Below are 23,865 nucleotides of genomic sequence, written 5' to 3'. Positions count from 1 at the left end.
GTACTAATTTAATCACCATCTGCACTTAACCGGTAGCACACAACAGATGGAGACATTTAACAGTAAAATTAAAAACTCTTTATTTAGAAATGTATTTTATTGGTAAATTCGGAGTCCTCCAGGATACCCAGCCCTCTGGCTAACTCTGTGCTGCTGAAGGCATTTCCCAGCACAAGGGATGCCTGTGCTGTGCCTTCTCCTTGCTGTCCTCACAGTCTATACAATGCTGGGCCTCGAGCGAGAGCAGTAAATGTTTTCAAACCTAAACAGCTGTGAAAAGACAATCGAAAGAGAGCGGGAGTTTGGACTAACCCTACGTCCCATCAGTTTATCAAATCACCTTGTAACTTCACAGCAGTTAATGGTTCCCAGTGCTCTGCTCTTCTGTTCGGCTCCCAAGTCTCCCTTGCTCCTCCTGTTTATGGGAATGTGCAGGTTGGGAAAGTGTCCACGCGATGGCAGTTCAGTCCTCAGCAGAGAGGTGACAGACGGGGAAGTTCAGCCTGCTCAAGCTGCACTCCTTCGTGCAGCGTGTGGCTCCCATGCAGATAAACGTGACAGTCCCTTGGTACCGTGTCCTTCACTCAAGGGTCTAGAAGCATGTTAGAATACAAACAAAAGGTTGTATTAAAGCTCGTTAGAACACAAACAAAAGGGTTTATTAAATCTTATCTTTAAGGCCTGAAATATAAGGTAATTTCTGTAGCCTATTCAGGCTGAATACTTAGGGAAGGGGAGTTATCAGCTGATAATTATATTTGCATGAGAAGAATTATTCTGAGAGCTTGTCTGATCCACTCAGGGATCAGAACTATATCACACAGCCTCTCCATCCCATCAAAATATAAAAAATGCCAAATATTTTATCACCACCCTGTGAGCTGCTGACAAACAAGGCACAAGCAGGAATTTTCCACAGGAATTATTCTGAGAGTGATTTCAAATGAAAGAACACCTTATAAATAGTTATGATCTATCCTTGAATTATGCTGAAAATAACACTGATGAAACTCAGAAAATCAGTGTTTCATCAGGAAGATAATTGAGTGGCTTTAAAAAAGTGGTAACATTAGCTTTACTTTTTAAGCACTTCCTCTGGGTGATGCTATTTCTGTGATTAGCTGTATTTCCTAGTGATGGGTATTCATATCGTGATATCGTGATATCATGATATATACTGCCTGACCAATGCGGAGTAATGACAGCTTTTTTTCTGAAAACAAGAGGTTGTAAAACCCTAGCCTTAACAGGCAAAAAAACCCCAAGCCCCCAAAAGCCCCAAAACCCTAGTTTCAAATAAGATAAATAGAAGCAATATTTAGATAATACTTTTGGTCTTTGAGAATATATCAACGATGTAATTTCCAGATTAAAAAAAGAAAAATATCTGTGTGAACGTATGTGTACCCTAACCACAGGGGAAAATAATTTCAGGGTTGTTGCAATTATTTTGAGCAAAAGAAGGAACTAGCAGCTCAAAAATAATCAGTGTTAAGATTAAATGTAACAGAAAGCCAAACAATGTTTAAAATAAATACAACCATAAATGCTCCATTGTGTACTGACAGCTGGAGACTGGTTTCCAGCATTTTGCACCATTTGACCATTACCAAGAGTCAGTGATCTGCTAGTCTCAAACACAAGCAGAAACAACACAAGACAACCAAAGAAAACCTGCAGATTGTGGCCTTTAGCACAGCCATTGCTTCCATTTGGAAACTGAAGCAATCTGACTCTTGGAGGTGCCTGGCAGATGATCGCTGCATCAGATGGACAAAATCAGGGGGTGCCGTTAGTTACATCCTCTTCCTCCTGCTGCGGAGAGGCATGGCCATATGGGAGCTGCCATGGAGGGGAGCAGGGAAAAGTCATCCCATTGGAAATGGCAGATAAAAACTTCAGCAGCCTTATATGGTGCTGCAAAACAAGACAGAGACCCACAGGGGGCAAATAGACGTTGATAAAAACCCAGGTAGCTTAGTATCCTGTGTCCACCCAGTTGAGTACAGCTTGTGCAGAGAAAGAGTGTGTGAATGGGGTGGTCCTGTGAAAGTCTGATAGCAGGTGGTGCGCCTGCGTTTCTCTACAGGGCATGGCGGGGCAGCAGAGTATCCTGCTTTCCTTCCCCTGCTGCAATCAGAGCCATGCGAATGCTGGAGAGGAGAGTGGCATTGCATGCCACTCTGCATGCAATGTGGGCAGCCTTCGAAGGGATGGAGTGCCACAGCATGCTGCAGCATGGGGAAGGTGTAAGCAGCAGGTCCCAGAGGAGGAAGAATGAGAAGGTTTATAGGAGACTGTGGAGATTGTTGCAGGGATTGAAAGGGCTGCTGGGCTGAGGGCAGGATGAGAAGACAGGAGGATACAGTGGATGGTTTGTGTACCCTTTTCATCTTCTTAGGCATTTGGGGTCTTGCTGTTCCTTACCAGAAATCTCCAGAGAGCAAAGCTTCTGCTGAGGCCAGTGACAACACCTGGATCCATCCCCTGTCACTTTCCCTGGCTCCTTGTGAGCCAATTTATTCATTTAGCCTCCACAACAGCTTGTCACCATGAGTTCCTCCATTTAACAGTTTTTTGTGAAAAATATCTTCCTCTTTTCTGCTGCTATCATATCAGTGACTGCCTCCTTGTTCTTGAATGATACAAAGTAATGATCAGTTTGTCCCTATTTATCTCCAAAACTCTGATGGTTTTCCAGACCCCTACCACAACCTTCCTCCCTCATCCTTTTTCCAGTTTGGAGGCCTAATCTGTTCTGTCTCTATTTCTACACCTCTGCTGAGCTGGGAGGAAGAGCATGTATAGTATTCATATGCAATGGGCGTGCTCTAGCTTTATAGAGTCATCTGTATACTGATACACTCAGGCATCTTGTTTCACTTACTCTCCTATTTCTGATCACTGCCAATGCTCTGCTTGCTTCTTTCATCTGTAGTGAGCATTAAGCTGACATTTCCTGAATGGGTGCAACCACCGAATACATATAACTGGTTTGGATGTAGATACATTATTTTTGCCTGTGCTTTACTTTTCATTTACCAGAAATGAATTTCCTCCATTTTATGGCTTGGTCCCTTGTGTCCTGCAATCCTTATGCAATTTGTGGCAGTCAGCTTTAGATCACCTGTTTTGAATAGAAGTACACAATCTCTCATTCCTGTGCCTGGATGATAAGTGAGCACATTGTATAACACGGGGCACAAAGCAAACTGCTCTGAAAGTCTTCATCTATTGATTCCTACAGGAATCAATAATATATTCCCTTCACCTATTCTATTTTAAACAGTTAAAAGTCGACAAAGAGCCTTTGCCTTCTTTGTCCTGAATTGGCTTAGTTTGTCTAAGCCTTCAGGGGTGACACTTATTTAAAATGCTTCTTTAAACAAACATGTGAGGGTTCAGCATCCTTCCTGACCTGCCCATGCGCTTGTGCAAAGCACACCTCCACCCAGGAAAGCATGCATCCATATACACGCGTACATATACATACATATATATAGGTGTATATATATGCATATACACATACACACCCCCGCCGCAGGCAGTTCCCCGTGCATCTGTAACCCAGGGCTATCGGCGCAGCCCAGCGCCGCCGCCGGTCTCTTTAAGCGGGGCCGGCCCCGCCCGCAGCCGAGGTCTCTTCCGCCCGCCCCGCGGCTCCACGCAGGCCGCCCGTTGCCCGGGGACGCACGGGCAGACGGACGGACGGGAGGGCGCTGTCATCCGGCTACCCGCAGGCTATGGAGGCGCTGGGGGCGGCGGCGGGGCTCCTGCTGGCGCTCTGCCTGCTGGCCTTCTGCCTCTACTGCTGCTATGTGAAATACATCCACGCCAAGTACGACCACATCCCCGGCGCCCCGCGGGCGAGGTAAGCAGCGGGCAGGACATGCGGCCTGGGGCGGGCTCTTCAGGGGCCTGCAGGGCGAGTCCCTCCACTGGCGTCAGCGCCGGCGGCCGTCCCCGTGGCCGCTCACAGCGGCAGACATGTCACCGGGGCCGGCGCCATGAGACACTGTCAGCGCAGAATATAAGCGCTCCAGCCTGTGTCCTGCGGGGTGTCTGCCGGGCCGGGCCTTGCTGATGTGGGCAAGGGCAACGGCTCGGAGGTCACGCTGGTGCCCCCTTCGCGGGAAGGGCTGGCGCCGTCAGGCATCGCCAGGGACTCCTGCAGCGCTGCTTGGTTGGCTTGGGCTGGCGTGGTGGGATGTGCTGACCTACATCTCCTCGCTGGCAGTGGCGTGAAGCGAGTGGCTTAGTTGCCTGTCTCAGCTGTGCATTTGCTGATGAGACCAAATAGGGGCCCAACAAGCAGCACCAGCCACACAGGAGGGGCAACCCATTCCAGTGCCTCACCACCCTCACAGTAAAGAAGTTCTTCCTTACATCCAACCTGAACTTCCCCTGTTTAAGTTTGAAGCCATTACCCCTTGTCCTGTCACTACAGTCCCTAACGAAGAGTCCCTCTCCAGCATCCTTATAGGCCCCCTTCAGATACTGGAAGGCTGCTATGAGGTCTCCACGCAGTCTTCTCTTCTCCAGGCTGAACAGCCCCAACTTTCTCAGCCTGTCTTCATATGGGAGGTGCTCCAGCCCTCTTATCATCCTTGTGGCCCTCCTCTGGACTTGCTCCAACAGCTCCATGTCCTTTTTATGTTGAGGACACCAGAACTGTATGCAATACTCCAAGTGAGGTCTCCTGAGAGCAGAGTAGAGGGGCAGGATCACCTCCTTTGACCTGCTGGTCACACTTCTTTTAATGCAGCCCAGGATACGGTTGGCTTTCTGGGCTGCAAGCACGCACTGAAGCCGGCTCGTGTTCTCATCAACCAACACCCCCAAGTCCTTCTCTGCAGGGCTGCTCTGAATCTCTTTTCCGCCCAACCTGTAGCTGTGCCTGCGATTGCCCTGGCCCAGGTGTGGGACCTTGCACTTGTCTTGGTTAAACTTCATAAGGTTGGCATCGGCCCACCTCACAAGCGTGTTAAGGTCCCTCTGGATGGCATCCCTTCCCTGCATTACAAGACAAACATCGACAAATGTGTAAGTCCAGTGGAGTGCAGCCAGGATGCCCAGGAGGCTGAGAGCTCGGCTTGCTTTGGGTGGAGAAGCAGCTGCCGAAGGGCAGAGGGGATTACTGGCCATTTTCAGCTACCTAGTGGGTGCTTATGAGAGTATGGAGCCCGGCTCTCTTTGGAGTTGTGAAATGAAGGACAAAGGGCAATAGGCACAAGTTGTCTCAAGGGTAATCCCAGTTGCATGTAAGGCAAAACACCTTCACCATGAGGGCGAAGCCCTGAGTCACGTACCACATGTGCCACAGCTCTGATGTTGAGTGGCCTGGAGCAGGGGACTGGACCGGTTGCCGCCAGAGGTTCTTGCCAACCCAAATTACTCTGAAATGGGATTAATCCAAATCCAAACACTTCTCAGATGAGACTGTATCTGGTAAACTGGAGAAGAGCAGCACCAGAAGCAAAGGCTGGCTTGTGTCTAAGTTGCTGACCACTGGCACCAGGTTGTGGTCAGCAGACCTGCTCCCCAGCCAGCCAGTCCACAGCCTGTACCCTTTCAAGGTGTTACTCTGTCCCAGATGCATGACTTGCCCTTTGATAAAAGCTTAAGAAAGTCTTATTTTAGGGTGAAGTACAACAGAATCTTATCAAAACCTCAGACTTTGCCTAAAGTCTTACGACTGCATGATAACAACATAGTGTTAATGCCCTTGATTTCCTGGGCTGATTTATTTTATTGAAACTAACACAGCACATCTCTAAAGGAGACCTGTGCAGGACAGGCTGGCAAAGTGAGTCCTGGTGGGTTTGTGTAGTTTGTCCCCATGAATGTCTCACCTGTGAAGACAGGAGGTCATCTCTTCAAAGGTTTGCTTCATATTGAAAATTTAATAGCAAGAAATGGGCAAAAGGAATTCTTTGCAAATATGTATTTTCAGTTGCTAGTGTCACATAGTTACATATCCCAAACAAAGCCCTTGCTTAGTTTTTTTTTCTCATGGCATGCAGTAAGTAATTGGGACTTCTCATTAGCAGATTAATGTTTTAGGCCTGTTGTAACACCTGACTTAATTGGGTGGTGATGGGACAGGGGATGAAAAATATCTGAGGATTCATGTGTTGCATGAGAGGAGCCATGAGTGGGACGTTGCTTCATGTGCTGCAGATGGAGTGGGTTTTGGAGCTTTAGCTAATGAAGGACTCATATTTAGGGCTTTCACGTCTTTTTGGAGTCCAGTTACAATGGAGGAGTCAAACAAGTGGAGGATTAAAAGTTTCTGTAGATGTTGGGGAACTTGAGTGTTTGCTATTTTAAACCCTTAGTATATTTTAAAATAAGAGCCTGTTCTTCCCCTATAGCTTGTTTATACTGAAAAGGATGATAGTGTGGCTAGTTGTCTCAAACGAAAAACAGATCTCGAGCGTAGCTTGCTTCATGTAAGAGAGGAGTTTGGCCAAATTTTCCTTCAGAGGTATGTAAAGCTGGTAGGAACTTGCCACTCGCAGCAGAAGAAAGGAATTGATCTCTAACTTTCTAATACAGCTGTTGAATTTGAAGAGTTAACCTTTTTTATTCAGTTTTGCAACTGAATATTGACCAGTGATTATCCTTTAATACAGCAGCAAAACCCACCTTGTCCTGCATCTCTGCACTGGTCTTCCTGACTTCACGAGTGCAGCAGCCTGAGCCCAGTTCCCTGCTTATTCACGTGAGGGCTGGGCGTTGGCACAGCTAGGTGTTACTTTCCTTTTTCCTTACAAGGAGGAAACCATGAGGAACGCTTGCATTGCATCACTGAGCACAAAGGTTGCAATACACACAAAACCCTGTGTTTGCATTCTCGTGACACTCAACCTTCATTTTTTGCAGCTTTTTTCTTGGTCATCTGCCAATCTTTTGGGGAATGCTGGGGAAACAGGAGTTTGTGCATGATCTCTTCCTGCAGTGGTAAGTTGACACATCAACGACGTCGAATGGAGTAGCCCTGTAGCACAAATTGGGAAATCAAGGCGCAGAGGCCCTGAATTACATATTTAGCATCATTCAGAAGGTCAGTAGAGGAGCTAGAGAAAGCGCATTGATCTTTCTCTCAATGGCTTTATGTGCTGAAGGCTGCAGTGGTTCCCAGTATGTGCTGCTTGGTCCTTTGAGGTTATTAGTTCTGAACTGCTGTGTGTTGGTGGTTTGTACCATAATTCTCTCTCTCCCTTTTTTTTTTTTTTTTTGTCTTTTTCTCTCCTTCTCTTCTTGTAGGGCAGAGAAATATGGACCTGTTGTACGGCTTAATGCCTTTCACAGAGTCTCAATAATGGTTCTGAGTCCTGAAGGAGTGAAGGTACTGCAAAATAAACCTGAATCAACAGTGAGGATTGGCCTGTCCCTCCAGAAAGAGAGAGGTGGTGCCTGCTGTTCAGGGCAGCACAGTGCAGCCAGTCTGTCCCTGCAGAGAGGGCAGCTCTGCCTGGGTTAGGAGTATGAGATGCTCTGTTCTCCAGGCTGCTATGATTTAGTTTCTTCCTCAGTCAGTTGATTTACTTTGTTACCTTTATTTAAACACCAGACAGAGCAAGCATCCACCATTTCTGAAAAGCAGACTCTCTGCAAGAGCTTAATATCTCAAATGAGCAAGGCACAAGGGACTGAATTTCTTCCTCTAAATCTTCGCAATAATCACAGAGTGAGATTTTGGGTCATTGGGCAAAAAGTTCTAGAGGCATGCTAAACAAGCTAGTAGCACAGTCACTGGGAAATCAGGGCACACCAAATAATTCATCTAGTCTTCAGCCTATTGCTACAGGAGAAAAAGAGTGAACATGTGAGTGGCTTTTTATGTTTTGTCTGGGAAATGGATCGCACTCAGTATTCACTGACTTGAGATTTGATTTTAGGAGTTCTTGATGTCACCACAGTACCCAAAGGATCGCTTTGTGTACGGTCGTATCTACAACATATTTGGTGAGAGGTAGGTGAAACCCATCTGAAGCCATAGTGATCTGAAAATTGTAAGATTAATAGAGTCACAGGCATGACACTTCTTTTGACTCAGACCATTTACCTTTATGGGGATGACTAATCCCAGACATATGTAAGAGCATGTACCTATTTAATTATGAGCTAAGTCATATGTCTTCCTAGGCAGCGAGGAGGTTAGGTTGGATTTCTTTTACCTTGATCATACTTTTTTTTTTCCACCTGTGGATGTTCAGTTACTCTCAGAACAGTTAGCTGAAGACCATCATCAAACTTCTCACTTAAGTTTTAGAGCACTGAATTATTCCTTAATACATGGGAGTTTCCAGCTCCTAAGTCCAAAGACAAAAAAGGGGATTTTCTCTTATCCTGAAGCTTTTAAAAGTATAATAATCTGGTCATTACATTAATTATTTGCATAGCAATTGTAATGAACCAGCATCTTTTTGGATTCAGCAGTTCACACCTACCAGGCAAAACATATCTGCAGTTTAGTCATTGTCCACAGTGATGCAGTGACTGTGTACTCAGAGCAGCACAGTGCTCCCTACATGTGGGAGGACTACAAGAAAGTAGATGTGGAAGACTTATCTTTGTAACTACATGGGGTTTGGCTGGCTCTGTTCATGAAGACTGTTCCCGTCCTTGTTTACTTAAATTCTAGGTTCCTAGGGAATGGCTTGGTAACTGTTTGCAACCATGAGCATTGGCACAAGCAGCGGAAGATAATGGATCCAGCATTCAGCCGAACGTAAGGCAAATATCTCTGAGATGATCTAGCTGTAATTTCTACTGTATTTTCATGATTCTCTCCATCATTGATCCACTATTTGATATTTAGAAAGAGGGGAAAAAAAAACCCAACCAAAAACCATCTAGTGCTAAAATCACCTTTTACTTAGAGTCCAATGCGCGATTTCCATGACTAGTGTAATGTGACGAGACTTCCCATGGGGTGGTGGCACCCATATAAACTCAGTGATGGCAGAAAGATCCCAGGCTTGTGTATTCAAGAGTGTGGTGATGGCTGCTTTATCCTGTCAGAAAACAGACATCAGGGTCTTATCATTCACCTAATTGATAAGCAGGGGATTGTTCTGGTTTGTTTGTTTGTTGTGTTGTGTTTAGGGTCTGAAGATAAAGTCCATTTGCTTTGGCATGCACAGGCCAAAGCTCTTTGCCATGACAGCTGTCGTTTACATGGCATGGTGGAGCAGGGCTGCTGAAAGAAGAATTAAACTAATTTTATCTGTTCACTTTTCAAAGTATTAAGGCAAAGTTATTATTATTAATAATAATTTTTATTATTATTATTAATATTAATAATAATATCTTTATTATTTTCTATGGAAAATAATGAAGATAATTTTGCCTGAGCAAAGATGTCCTCTCCAGAGCCCCCATCACTCATTTTTATTGATTGTTCAGCTACCTGATGGGTCTGATGGAAACTTTTAATGAAAAAGCAGAGGAGCTGATGGAGAAGCTAGAGGAAAAGGCAGATGGAAAAAAAGAGTTTAGCATGCTGACGATGATGAACCGGGTGACTATGGATGTCATTGCAAAGGTACCAGCTGTCTGCTTTCTTGTTTCCTCTGCAACTGGCAGGAAGATGCAGAAGTAATGAGTACCAGCAGCAGGACAGGGTTAGGAGCTGGAGCCAGGGAACAAGACCTTTATCCAGCAGTGCTAGAAGAACTGAAGGACTAATTGTGTCATAGAATCAGCTAAGTTGGAAAAAACCTTTAAGATCATCAAGTCCAACTGTTACCCCAGGACTGCCAGCTCCACCACTAAACCATGTCGCTAAGAGTCTCATCTAGATGGGTTTTGAACACTTCTAGGGACAGTGATTCCACCACTTCCCTGGGAAGCCTGTTCCAATGCTTGACAACCCTTTAGGTGAAGAAATTTTTCCTAATACCCAGTCTAAGCCTCCCCATGCGCAGCTTGAGGCTGTTTCCTCTTGTCCTATCACTGTCACTTCATTTTGGGCTGACCCATAGAAGGAACAGTTAGGGAAGGGACTGCACAGCCTAGGCGTGGCCTGCAGGACAGGGACCTTTTGCAAAAGCCCTTACAGCCTCATACCTCACATCCCTCTGTGCCAAAAGGGGCACACTAGTGCTCATTCATGTGTGGATGTTGTATTATTGCCATTATACGTCAGCATGAAGTCTGCCTTACACTGGCTTTTCCCTTCTGTATGCAAAACAGTTTGGATGAATGGAGAGTAATAGTAAATTATTAATCCTTCCAAATAAGGAGGAAGCATAATGTAGATACTACCCTTCCCTTGCAGCCTCCTGCAAGGCAGGATCTAGTCTGAGGTACTTTTGGGGGAAAAGGCAGTGGGGTGAGGCAGTCCTGCTCTTTCACCCCAGCCCCAGGGAGCCAGGAGGATGCAGCAAGTTGCCTTTATCTCTCCCACTCCTCAGGTAGCCTTTGGCTTGGAATTAAATGCACTGAGTGATGACCAGACGCCTTTCCCGCATGCTGTGACTATGGTTTTGGAGGGAATGACCCAGATGCGTATCCCCTTCTTGCAGGTCTGTACACTCCTCACTTCAGTCCTCCCTCCTTGTGTCCACATGGAACCTCTGCTCCTGCATGAGTTAGTGGGCTGGAGCTGTGCAAGGCCCATATACAGTGGGGAAAGTTATCAGTATTTCTTCCCCTCCAATGTGCATCAAGATAAAATTCAGTAATGCTTTACAACACTTGCAAAATTAACATTTAATGCTTCCTTTCTGCCTTCTCTCCCCCATGCATGTGTCATCATCTCATACGGTTTTATACTTTCACACCCTTCACTACAAAAATTGTGGTTTCTGCCATTTGTCCAAGAAGGATGGTCACCATCGCTCAGAGTGGAAGAAATCTGAACATTCTTACAATGAAAAATTCATATTTTTGACCTAATTTCATATACTAGGAAATAATGGAAGTAATATGAAATATTAAAGTTGAAAATCACTCCAGTTTCTCATGAAAACTGTAGTTCAGGCTTTTAGAGCTCCTGTTTTCCCTTTTGGGTCCAGAGGTGAGATTCTGCATTGCATGCTGCAGTTTCTTTCAATGGAGAGGTGAGGAGTTTTGCGTACTGTGCCCAAAACATCAGCTCTGACAAAGCAGGACGTCAACATGCACTGATGGAAATATTCCTCACATCAGCCCAAACCCTCTACCTTGGGGATGTTCAGTTTGTTCTGTGGAGAGCAGATGTGTTTGTGACAAATGTTGCTTAGCAGAAAACAAGGTGCTCGCTTGAAAAATAACACTGGCAATATATTTTACCAGCAAAAGAAATAAAATGACTGAAGAAATTCTGTATTCAGTACATGCCAGGGAAGCAGAAGCTGGTAAAGGAGGTCCAGGAAAGCGCGAGGCTGCTGCGGCGTGTGGGGAGGGAATGCCTTGAGCAGAGGAGAGAGGCCATCCGGAGCGGGAAGGAAGACACGCTGGATATTCTTACGCAGATACTGAAAGGAGATGGTAGGGAAAACGTTGCTGTTTGAGTGAATTTCTGTGTGTTATGATTTGCCATGACATTCGGGGAGGATTGTTTTGGGTGTCTGAACTTTGGCACTCCTTTAATGTCTTTTTCACTTTGAAGATGGTGAGAGTTGTTTTGAAACTTCCCTGTTTCTTTGTGTTGGATCAAATATTGGTTGCCTGTTCAGCATCCCCTCCCAGTGCCACTTCAGACAAAATGTGCAAAATGGGGCAGAGCAGTCTGGCTGTTCCAGCTGGGGCATGGGGGTGTTTTCTAATCTTGTTTGCTTTTCTCTCTTGACAGCTCTGGAGGAAACTAGAGATGATGAAAATATTCTGGATAACTTTATCACTTTCTTTGTTGCAGGTTGGTAGCTATTTTAATGCTTAGATATGTCATGTGGGCATCTGTACGCATTTTGGGGCTCTCTACAGGGTCATGATTAACATACTCCGTGTGATGCTGCTGTAACAAGGAGTCACTTGATTGGCAGATAGCAGTATTAAACTGGCATAGGACTAGCAGGATGAGGTCTCAAGAGAACTCAGTTTCTCATAGGCAAATGCAATGTTATCCTCCTTCAGTCATATCAACACAGCAAATAATGCCAGGCCAGTGGTTTCCAGCCTGCAGTGCAGAGGGCAGCACTGCGTCCTGGGGTGCAGGGCTGTTCCTTATGGGGTTCTGCCCTTCCTCCCAGATCCTGCTAAACCCCACTGAAAGCATCTTTAACATATGCCACACATCTTCATGTCGCCTCACGCACACCATTAAACACAGTTCTTGCCTTAAAAGCATTAGTCAACGCTTGGTAGGAGAGGGCACTGTCAGGCCTGTCAGAAAAAGCAGGGGCTGAGGTGAATACATGAGGTAAACAACGTGGAAAGATCAGTCTTACAAGTAAGTAGGTTTTAGGTTCCTAAGAAGGTGAGGTCCATACACCATTCTTCTGCAAGAAAGACATTATTGCAACAAATACATCTTTGTAGAAGTCTGTTTTCTGTAATGTTTTAAAATAATACATATGCCTATCCATGAAGAAATGAAAACTATCCTCATAAAGCAGACATTTCAAGGAAAGATGGTTAGAACTCAGTTTTCCCTCAAAACCAGTAAATCCTTGCTTCTCAACAGAATGGTGTGTCCCATGATATGACAGGGCAAATATTGAACCTCACTGGCCCATCTGTTAGAGAGCTCATAACCAGTAGGTGCCATATGCAGCCACTGAGTTGAGCAAGATGGCTCGTATCTTTACCAGCTATGTCTTGTTCTTGTCGTTCCTGGAAGCTCCTTCTGTAAAATTTATAACCTTTTTAGTGTTTCCTGTAATTTCTAGCATACTTGAAATAAAACATCTGGGGCCTGACATTTAAAGTTTCCTGTTCACAAATCACACTAGCAGACCATCTTTGTATCATATTATTTCATACTAACCTTGAAATCGATTTTTGGTGTTATTAGGTCATGAAACCACTGCCAATCAGTTGTCATTTACCGTAATGGCACTCGCTCAGCATCCTGAAATACTGGAAAGGTATGTGTGCTCCAGTTTGCAAACCCAGCTTCTTATTAATTTCAAGGTGAACTTAATTGTAAGAATTATTAAAAAGCTAGGATAAATTCCCAATAAATTCTAGCCTCCCTTCCGAAATAAATAGTTTCATTGTTCCAGTATATCTAAAATTTAAAAAAAGCTTAAGGTGAGTTATTTCCTTTCCATCTAGGTGGTGGGCTTTTTTATTTCAAAGCCTTTATACATACTGGTCCTGAATCCTACCTGATTTGGCTGTACGCCCATTGCTGATACGAGGCACAAGTTCAGGCAGGCTGCCTGGGAATCAGTAGGCATTTAGCCTGAGGGTGGGAGTCAAAGTCCAACTCAGTGTCTGGGAAATTAGAAATGTAATTTGTCAACTTGCCTAGCAAGAAATGGGCGTCTGCAGCTAACCGTTTTTAATTGAACTGCAGGCTTCAGGCCGAAGTGGATGATGTTCTTGGTGCTAAGAGAGACCTTGACTATGAGGATCTTGGCAAACTCACCTACTTATCGCAGGTACTGCAGGAGTGAGGTAAAATACCAGTCGGAGCTGTTTGGTAGCACCTCTGCCGTGTCGTGGAGGAGCCCCACACTTTTAACATTTTAGGAACAATGTCAAATTTGATCCTGATGGCGTTTGTCCCCAGAGAGTCAGCAAGCAGGTACTGTGAGCCATTTGCAGCAGCCCAGCCTTGTTGGGAAGGATGCTCCTCAAATTGTTTTCCAAAATCCCACACAACTCCTTCACCGCTTTCCTTAATTATTAGCAAGCTGGGAGCTAGAGTGGAGTTGCTTAATCCCTACCTGTTTAAGCTGAAACCAGGAGCCATATTCTAAGAAGGGTTTGCAACTCTGAGCCCAACCTGTGTGTGAATCCCATGCACTTCCCGAACTCACAGCTCTACTTTTGTTTGATTATTGTTAAAGCATTTCCAGCTATGATCTCACCATGCACCATAAACTCAGTGGGATTTGAGGATGTCCAAAAATAGAGGCTAGTTTTTGTAATTCCGATTTTTTATTATTCAGTCTTGAAACCCTCTTCAGTCACCTGGGGGGTTGGGGCATTGAATAAAAGAGAGTTTGGTCCTGAGAAAGAGGTCTTGTGTATAGAAATGCTAGTTGGTAATGAACTGCAAAGCTAGGTCTTGGCTACTCGCCAGTGTTTGTGTTGCATATCCTTTTTTACAAGAAGTGGGATACCAATAGCCCTCAGGAGAGGCTGAATTGCAGCCGTGCCAGCTATTCTTCTGCTTAAATTTCCATGTGATTTTTAGTAGTGTGGTATGATCACTTTTCCCTTAAACTGCCCTGCCAAGGGGGCATGATGCTGTTTTACCATTTGCCATATCTCATCCCACAAATCACTGTGCTTTCACGGTGGGTAGATTTCAAAGGTGTATTTCTCCTAAGGAAAAGGCATCTCTGTGTGATTACAGAACGCAACAGGTTTCCCGAGTCTTCTCTGAACACCATCACAATTATACCACTCCAATTAGGATGAGGTATCTAAGCCTTTCAGTTTTAAGACAGCTCATATGACAGCCTCTCAAAGCAGATTATTTAATGAACAAGCTTGGATCTATACAACCAACATCACAGTCACCCTTGGTCAGAGCCAGTCCATCACTGAAGTATCAGAGACCATGGGACTCCTCTCCTGCCGCTCAGGCAATTCTGAATCCTTTTGTCCACGCTTCTTTTTCATTAATCCACTTGTGCATACACACTGTTAATTGCATTTGCAGCGTGATGCTAATGTGTGCTGTTAATTAGGTTTCACTTTGATGAAATAAGCCATTCTTACAGCTCACTGCCACCAAAAGAAATGGTCTCGCTCCATTTTTTTTAACTTGCTATTCCCTATTCATTTTCCTTTGCCAAGTTGCTTTTTGTCATTTTGATGCTCTGACCTGGCTCAGCTCCCCGAGCAGCAGAAGCAGGACAAAGGCAGGAGAACAGTGCTGAGAGTGGGAACAACCAGTCATCTTCATGGCAGCCAGCACCGGGAACAGCTCATCAGGGGCATGAGACTTCACTCTCAGATAGTTTCTTGGATTTTGCTTCCCAGTGCTTTTTCACTTAGCTGTTGACTTGACTTGAGGTGTTAGATCAGTTCAGTGCATGGGATCTCTTGTGGTTCTACCTTTTTTTCTCTATATTTTACCAGTCGTAAGAAAGAACCAGGCCTGAAAGAGCTCACTTAGCCATATATTTTGCCCACAGGAGTCCAAGGCAGGTACATCAGCATCTATTCCACAAGCCAAAACTCCCATTTAGCCAAAGTGAAAGACCATAGGGAAGTAAGTAATTTTATTTCTGCTTCCTACACTGTATTAACTAACTGGCCTTTTGTGCTTTTCATTGATGCAGGTTTTGAAGGAATCGCTGCGGCTGTACCCACCCGTCCCGGGGACGCTGCGCTGGATAGACAAGGAGCATGTCGTCAGTGGCATCAGAATTCCTGCAAAAACAACGCTCGTTGTGAGTTCCATCCACCATCAGCAGCTTTTAGCAGCTGTAGTTGATCCAAATGTGATGGATCTGTGTATCAGAGGGCAAAAATCCTCCCTGAGCATATTTCTACTGGCCTCTCTAAAATTTTGGCCCAAACTGGGGTATGAATTTGGGTTGGTTTTGCCTGGGGCGCAGAAGTTATGATTTTGTGCCCATGACAGTGAAAAGGCATTTTCAGTGTGCTGCTCCTGACTAACACAAATAAACTCTTTCTTGACAGTTCAGCACTTACATAATGGGAAGGATGGAAAAGCATTTCAAGGATCCACTCACTTTCAATCCAGACCGATTTAGCAAAGATGCACCTAAGTGAGTTTCTTTTTACTCCCAGGTTATTAAATATGTAATAAGGAACCATTACAGGAAGAGATTTCAAGGGAGAGGGGGAGAGGAATAAAACTGTCTTTCCATAGTTATCCAAATGCAGGTAGAGAGCAGTAATGTGCAGCTTTTGTTCAGAAGTTCTTTAGACCACATGATGCCCTACAAAAAAAGACCAATACTAATGTTATTTAATGTTTATATTGAGGTCAAAGCTTTGGACCAGTACCAGGTTGAATATTTGTCTTAGTGCAATACAAACATTTAATGTGTGGTAGCCCTGGCTCCAGGATATTTGAAGTGTCTCCGCATTAGAGAGGGGACAAGAGGCTGACAGAAGAGGGACGAAGGTGCTGTTCAACCACAGAGGACAGGCAGCCTAAGCCTAATCAGTAGTCAGGAGTGCAATAGGAGGGACCAGTGACCTGAACAGATGGTGCTGATCCCTGCATCTAGCTACTTCATGAGTTTTACTTCAGCTTAGAGTCAGTCTGGTCTCCTGAACCAAATGCCCCCTTACTCACATGGTTCAGCGCTGCCCAAAGGAGCAGTAATTGGGTGGATCATTATGTTCTCATGGTAGGCTGGAGAGCATTTAGAGTATGCTTGACATTCAGCTTTGAAATAAGGTTTGCACGTATCAAAACAGCTTTGGAAGCTGAGCCATGGAGATGACAAGGAAACTCATTGCAGAGCTGTATTGCTGCTCTGAAGCAAAATCATGAGAATTTGGGGATTTTCTTAAGCCAGCTAGGCGAGGTGGTATTTAGACCATTTCCTTGCTGCTGTGATCAAATATTCACTTGTTGCTTTACAACCAAACTGTCGAGGTGACAGTTTTGAACATTTTTCTTTGCAGGCCATATTATTGCTATTTTCCATTCTCTCTGGGACCCCGGTCCTGCATCGGGCAGGCATTTGCACAGGTAAGCAAAGGCCTGGAATGACACTTCATTAGTGAGCACTGGGTCAGCTCAGGGTGTGCTGACTGTGGTTGGGGGGGCGGGGACAAAGGCCACACTGATGGTGCACTGGCCTTCTTTCCTCTAGGCAGAAGATCACCACCATGCCCATGACCGGGCATGTCTCTCAAACGCTATCAGGCATACACATACCAGACTGGTCCCTTGTCACTCCTGCACGCATTAGTCCAAAGTGTCTAGAGGGAAGAGGGCAGCAGAGGGCTCTGAACTGTCCTGGGTCACCCTGCTGGAATCCAACCCCCTTGATGGGAATTGCTGTCAACATCCCTTTGCCAGCCAAGGTCAGACATGCTGGGGTTGTGCAAGGGCTTAGAGGCCATCCCATGGGTGCAGCTGGCAGAGTCAAGGCAGGGAAAACATTAGCTGGCAGAAAGGCATAAGCACTGAGGAGGTGAGGAGGGGGCTGCTTGCATGGGAGGAACAACTTAATGAAGTAATGAGCATGGCAAGGAGCACTTCAGAAGGACAGTAGGAGGCCGGCTCTTTGGGTCTGTGCTGTTGTGCTCAAGATGTTCAGGTTAAAGTGCTTAGTTTTACACTCTGATTTCCAAAACGGGGTTAACACATAAACACAAGGACCGATCTCAGTGCCTGTCAGCGCTCCTCAAACCCAGGAAGCCCCAGGCAACTCTTCTTCCTGCTCAAATTCAGCCAGCTGCATTAACAGAGTAACATTTAACTTTTAAATCTCTGTGTTGACAGAGCAGCATGACATAATACACTGACTTTAAGAAGCTGCAGTCCAAGCTGTATTTGCTGTCACTGATAATGAGTTTGCTTTTCTTCTTAACAGATGGAGGCGAAAGTGGTGATGGCAAAACTGCTGCAGAGGTTTGAATTCGAGCTGGTACCAGGGCAGAGTTTTAAACTCCTGGATGCTGGAACCTTGAGGCCACTAGATGGAGTAATGTGTAAATTAAAGCCAAGGAGCGTTGCAAGAAGCTGCCAGGAGTGACTACTCAGGGAGGGGAGCATGACATGGTAGTGGTAGCATTTGTTCTAATTTTGAAGATCTTCACACTAATCAAAGATTAGATTTTGCAGGCCCCCTTAGAGGGTTACTAGACTGAATTTTTTCCTAGCCTTCCTCATAATCTACTGAAGAAAAACTTAGGAGAATCACTCTAGTGAGCATCTTCAATCAAAGCATCTTCAATTGAACTGCAAAGCCAGTTAATTTCCCTGGGTGACTATTTGGTTCTGACCAGGTCTGGAAAAGAACATCCTTTCAATGGAGTATCCCTCGAGCTCCACACAAACCTGCACTCAAATCCCAACTGATAGTTTCCACTAAGTTTACTTATGGTACAATATGGTCTAAGTAAGCCCTTGTTGGGAGAGTTTCCTGCTTGCACAATGAAATCAGAACTTTGTAGAGCACAAGATTTGGGCTGAACTTGGGAAGAAAAGTTTTGAGATATTCTCTTGGTCAAAGCAATTTTCCCATCCCTACTCTAAATGAGAAGAACAATTAATAGGAACAATCTGAAACAAAAACCAGAAACTGAGGGAACTACTTTTCCCTGTTGCTACTGCCTCATTTTTATTCAGTCTCTCCTACCTTTTTTCCAGTATCATTCAGAGCGTAGATTCCCAGTCCATGCTACAGAAAAGTGCTCTTCTGCTTCCTCTCCACAGCCTGTTCTCATTCTCATGAGATACTGTTCCTTTTGGGGGGAATCTTGCTGGGTGTATTTTAACCTGGATCATTTTCCCTGTCTGGTTTACCATGAAGCTACACCAGCACTTGGACCAGATAGCCTAGTAGGTACAGCAGGGTTGGCGGTAAGTGCCTGTAGCCAAATGCTGCTTAAAGTGATATTGCTGCTGGGGAAGTATGTCTGTAACTTGAGCCAGAGGCAGGAAAAGGTCCTGCATCCCCTTCTGCCAGTGTGCCAGAATTGCTCACTGCATGTAGGTTTGCAGCCTGGTTCTGCTAGGGAAAAAAACTATCATGTGAAATCATCACCTTCCAGAAATATGTGGATCCCTAATACAAGAGTTTGGGCCTCATCTATCGTGAAATACAGGAAATTCAAGGCATTTGGTGCTGCCACTGTTATTTCTTACCTTTTTGAATTAAAAGGGCAAGAACACAGTTTGTACGCTGTCAAATTTCCATACCAGGAGCGTAACCTCCAAGAGCTTTCCCTGGCTCTGCTCCTGTTGTACACCATCTCATTCAGTGCAGCAGTGGGATAGATGGCCAAGAAGGTTGATGCAGCTTTTGATAATACAAGCAATGTCATACAATGTACTAATATGACTTATACCCTGAGGTACCAATAGCTGTATTGCTAGGGAAGGCTTAGCCCATCTGTCAGTAGACCAGCTCTTCAAGTCCTTGTGCTGGATATATTCTTGTATCCTCCCAGACATTAATAAAAAACTTACTCGAAAACCTGAGGACTTCCTTGCTGGATGTGTGTTCCTGTGAGCTGATATGATCAGGAGCAGGATGCTCAATGCCCTTGGGCTACATGGGTTAGTGGTGTAACAAACGGATGAATTGTGAGAATATGTCAAAGGGAGGGAAGGATTTCAGTGGTGTGGGGAGCAGTGTATGCTGTGAATAGCGCACACAGCTTGGTAGACATGCTGGTGAATTGTGCCATGGAAATGTGAGGCACAACCATGCCAGTTCTCTGGTCTGCCCTATTAATGAATGAGTTGAGATGCCTTAGTTGCACAAACGTGTATTGCCTTCTGCTACCCCTGCAATGGTGATGGGCATCTCCAAGGAGAGCTTAAGGGGGGTGGTAGGACGTTAAAGTCTTGCAGCAAATTTTGTCAGACCTCATCTGCCTTAGACCAGAGCTTTCTGCCTGCTTACTACTTACCCTCCTCCTTGGATGCTCTTCCTGTTCTCTCTGCAAGCCCAAATGCCATCCAGCTCTCCAGGGAAAGCTGACATGGGCCTTTCTCCTGTTCCTACAGCCAAAAGCTGTTCCTATTGTCGCCTGTCAGTGCTGATCGCCTTCCAGCAGATGGCAAGCTCTCATTGTCGATGCACCCAACAGGAGCAGTGCTCTTCAGCATTGACAGCTCCTTCTCTTAGGAGACAAGCTGCCCTGGTTCCTCCAGGGCATCCTACCACAGGATGATGCCCTGTGGTGGTGTGCAAACATCCCACAGTGTTCTCATGGCTTCATCCTGCACTCCCAGCCAGGAGGTGATCCCTGGTCTGCCGAAAAAAACCCCAAGTATGTTCAGGAAAGCTGCTCCCTGGTGCCCTGTGTCCAACTGGGTACTGGTACAGGGTTTGCCAAATGCTGTGGAGAAACTTCAGGCCAGAAGTAGCTAGGTAGACACAGCTGTGTCTGCCATGGGCTATAAAAAGACCTGGGGGCTGCAGCTTTCTCAGACACCACAAGAAAGGACAGATTTTCCTTATTCTGGGGAAGAGAAATGTGTTACTTCACTTCTGGGGTAAGCAACTGTTACCTGCACCAAGAATTCTGCTAGGAATCATCCAGAGGGACCTTAACACGCTTGTGAGGTGGGCTGATGCCAACCTTATGAAGTTTAACCAAGCCAAGTGTAAGGTCCTACACCTGGGTCGGGGCAATCCCAGGCACTGCTACAGGTTGGGCAGAGAAGAGATTCAGAGCAGCCCTGCAGAAAAGGCCTTGGGGGTGTTGGTTGATGAGAAGCTTAACATGAGCCGGCTTCAGTGTGCACTTGCAGCCCAGAAAGCCAACCGCATCCTGGGCTGCATCAAAAGAAGCGTGACCAGCAGGTCAAAGGAGGTGATCCCGCCCCTCTACTCTGCTCTCGGGAGACCTCACTTGGAGTATTGCGTGCAGTTCTGGTGTCCTCAACATAAAAAGGACATGGAGCTGTTGGAGCGAGTCCAGAGAAGGGCCACGAGGATGATAAGAGGGCTGGAGCACCTCCCATATGAAGACAGGCTGAGAGAGTTGGGGCTGTTCAGCCTGGAGAAGAGAAGGCTGAGTGGAGACCCCATAGCAACCTTCCAGTATCTGAAGGGGGTCTACAAGGGTGCTGGGGAGGGACTCTTCGTTAGGGACTGTAGTGGTAGGACAAGGGGTAATGGGTTCAAACTTAAACAGGGGAAGTTTAGATTAGATATAAGGAAGAAGTTCTTTACTGTGAGGGTGGTGAAGCACTGGGATGGGTTGCCCAGGGAGGCTGTGGATGCTCCATCCCTGGCGGTGTTCAAGGCCAGGTTGGACAGAGCCTTGGACCACGTGGTTTAGGGCAAGGTGTCCCTGCCCATGGCAGGGGGGTTGGAACTAGATGATCTTAAGGTCCTTTCCAACCCTTACAATTCTATGATTCTATGATTCTATCATGGCTGGTAAGGCAAAAAAGCAGAGCAAGGTCTGTCTACCCAGTGCTATTCCCAGCTGGCTGTAGGAAAGTATCATACCTGTAGCTAATTTTTCCCTTATCTTTTTCCTGGCTTTTGGGCAAAACAAAGGAAAACCTGGGAGTGGCTGGTGGGGTGATTTTTCCTTGGGTGCCACGCAGCGCAGCCCTGTGTGGCATGCCTGGAGGATGGAGGCAGAAAGGTTTCTCGGTCAACAGGGAATGGCAAAACCAGGCTGTTCAGAGCACCTCCTGCACCCTGCAGGCAAGAGCCTGCCCTCCACAGCTCCTCTGGCTTTCACCCTGGCCCAGATGTGCATGCTTGCAGATGGAGGCAGCCAGGAGCTCTGCAGGCAGGACTCAAGGCAAGCAGCTGCCTTCACTGAAGGTGTGGGCACTGGTGGTGACACTTATTCCCAAGAGTCTGTCTTTATTAGAGGTGTCTAAGTCTTCATCCTGTTCTGACAGATGGCTGGTGCAGGTTTCTGATGCAGGTTTCTTTGATCCCTCTCCCAGACCTATAAACTCTTTGCCTCCCTCTTCTGGACTTATGCCCAGGACTTTCATATATGAGTTCAGAGTGAAGACTTCCCTCCAGGATTTCTCCCAACTTTTTTATGCTAAGCCAAGAGCTTGTTTTTATCCCATTTAGATCAGCGTTATGGACAAGACACGAGGAAAAAGCTGCTGCCTTGACCTCTTGAGAAGGAGGGAACCAGTTAGGGGACACGTACCCAAGGAACCTCTCTCTCAGAGGGCAGCGAACCCCTCACTGCTGGTGAGGGAGAAGGTAATACTTTTTCACCCCAGCTAGTCTGGAGCACAGGAGACTCCCCATTTTGCATCTACACCTTATGTACAGACTCACCTACATCTCCAGAGAGGACCCCAGCTATAGTGTCAGGATGAAAGTGGGAAAAATATCCACAATTTTCCATTAGAGGAATCTCATCCTAACCCTTGCAGGAAGCCAAGAGAAGCTCAGAAGTGTGGGATTCAATCACGCTCGCTGAAATTGTAGCTCAGCCTGATATTTTCTGGATGGTGGACAGCCTTCCGCTCTATCTACAGCCTCTGGAGGAAGGAATGTACATAAGAAAGCATAAAATACTGTCCTTGCTGGAGCCAGGTATACAGAGCAAGAACCAGGATATTTCAGGCTCATCTATCCAGCCATGGTCACCTCCTAGTTACTTTCTTCACTGCACAAGCTGTAGAGCACTGTGCTCTGTGTGTGTGGCGCATTTAATCCCAGTATGTTCAAAAAACTTGAGGCTCCTAATGCAAGCATGCAAGTTAACCATACCTGTATTTGCTCTCAGTGTGGTTATACGCTGAGAGCTATAGCAGGAAGCCTTCCCTGGATGTAAGCAACATCTGCAATTGAGACAACACAGTCACAAAGCAGGTCTCCACAACACAACCCATCTCCTCCACACAGAGCTCACATGCCAGCAAAGGCAATAATGTCAGGCAGAATCTTCCTTCTGCTGTGTTACAAGAGAGGGATGGGGTGGGATGGCATGCCATGGCATGGACTGGCTCAAGCAGAGCTGTTGTGCCTCTTCTCAATTTTCACACAAATTGCAACATCTCCTGGACTTAGAGACAAAAGCAGCACTTGCAGATGAGAAATAACATTTCCCCACTGAGGCAGTGGGAACGCTGCCTTCTGGTTCAGCCAGCAAAGGCCTCCAGATCTGCTGAGAGTGATAGTGGCCAGGGGCTGCTCTAACAATGTGGCTACAGAGAAGATCAAGTGCCAGTGACCTAGGAATGTACCTGGCACTTTTAACTTTTCCAGTCTGTAACAGTGTGAAGCCTGTCCATCTTTAGAGACAGTCTGTACTGGCTAACCTTGCTGGCAGGCTGTTTAGTTCCAATATTGAACCTCTGCTTCTCATGCTTCCCCTTCAGCTCTATGCCCTTCTTTCAGCAATGCTGCTTTCCGCACATCTCTCTCTCTGGAAACATCATCACATTGATATCTCATGGTCCAGTTGTCTTTCTCCTCTTTGGTCCACTTATAGCGCTTCTGCTGTATAGTGCCCCCCCACTGAGCTCCAGCTGAGGGTCTTGCACTCTTTAACCCATGCCACTGTCCTCACTGGAGTGGTGTGGGAGAAATTGTTCTTCCGGCATAGACCTATTGTAACAATATTAAAGAACTGCTTCCTTCTTTTTAAATGGACTTTATTTAATTAAGCCTTACTCTCAGCACATTTCCTCAGAAGATCACAGCACTGTAAACTACCAGCAGGCGCTGGAGCATCTCCAGTGCCTGAGGCACCAGCAGCATCCAGTAAGAGATTATGCTGGAGCCACCCTGAGGATCCTTGCAGGGGATACTGGTGCCAAGCACTGGGAAGACTCCAGTTCTGTGGGGTCCTTAAGCGTGTCTGGTAAGGGTTGATCCTTGTCTCACTTACACTCACCTTCCATCTCTTCCCTCGTTAACTCCTCTCCCTTTTTGTTTGTGCAATCCCTCCAAGCAACTAAAGGACACTCAAATTACCACGTACTCCACTGCTACATCCTTGCTGCAGCATTTTGCCATGTTTCCCATTTAAGGCAACAGCTCTAAAAGTGAGGCCACCTCTTGAGCCATTGTATGTAAGAAGCCTTGCACAGCAGAGCCATGATCTTTGCAGGAATCCTCAAGTGCTACTATAAAGCAAATAAATAATCAA

At 45.9% G+C, this 23,865-nt stretch overlaps 1 protein-coding gene across 2 annotated transcripts; it reads left to right on the top strand.

Moving 5' to 3' along the window:
* The first annotated feature begins 3,664 nt into the window (after positions 1–3,664).
* On the top strand, positions 3,665–19,249 carry LOC115607219 (cholesterol 24-hydroxylase). Of its 2 annotated transcripts, XM_030484230.1 has the most exons (15): positions 3,665–3,871; positions 6,886–6,963; positions 7,270–7,351; positions 7,905–7,978; positions 8,651–8,737; positions 9,415–9,553; positions 10,425–10,535; positions 11,325–11,481; positions 11,786–11,848; positions 12,947–13,019; positions 13,454–13,538; positions 15,396–15,506; positions 15,760–15,848; positions 16,720–16,786; positions 17,637–19,249. In XM_030484230.1, the coding sequence occupies exons 1-15, from the start codon at positions 3,744–3,746 to the stop codon at positions 17,796–17,798; spliced, it is 1,506 nt and encodes a 501-aa protein (XP_030340090.1). In that variant the 5' UTR covers positions 3,665–3,743; the 3' UTR covers positions 17,799–19,249. The 2 variants fall into 2 exon arrangements, with proteins under 2 accessions (XP_030340090.1, XP_030340092.1); XM_030484232.1 differs by lacking the exons at positions 3,665–3,871; positions 7,270–7,351 and having other exon boundaries at positions 6,884–6,963; positions 17,637–17,965.
* Positions 19,250–23,865: the final 4,616 nt, after the last annotated feature.

Source organism: Strigops habroptila, chromosome 4 (genome assembly GCF_004027225.2).
Source record: "Strigops habroptila isolate Jane chromosome 4, bStrHab1.2.pri, whole genome shotgun sequence".
Classification (NCBI taxonomy): Eukaryota; Metazoa; Chordata; class Aves; order Psittaciformes; family Psittacidae; genus Strigops; species Strigops habroptila.
The sequence above is the reverse complement of the archived record's forward strand: the minus strand, read 5'-3'. Positions and strand labels throughout refer to the sequence as shown.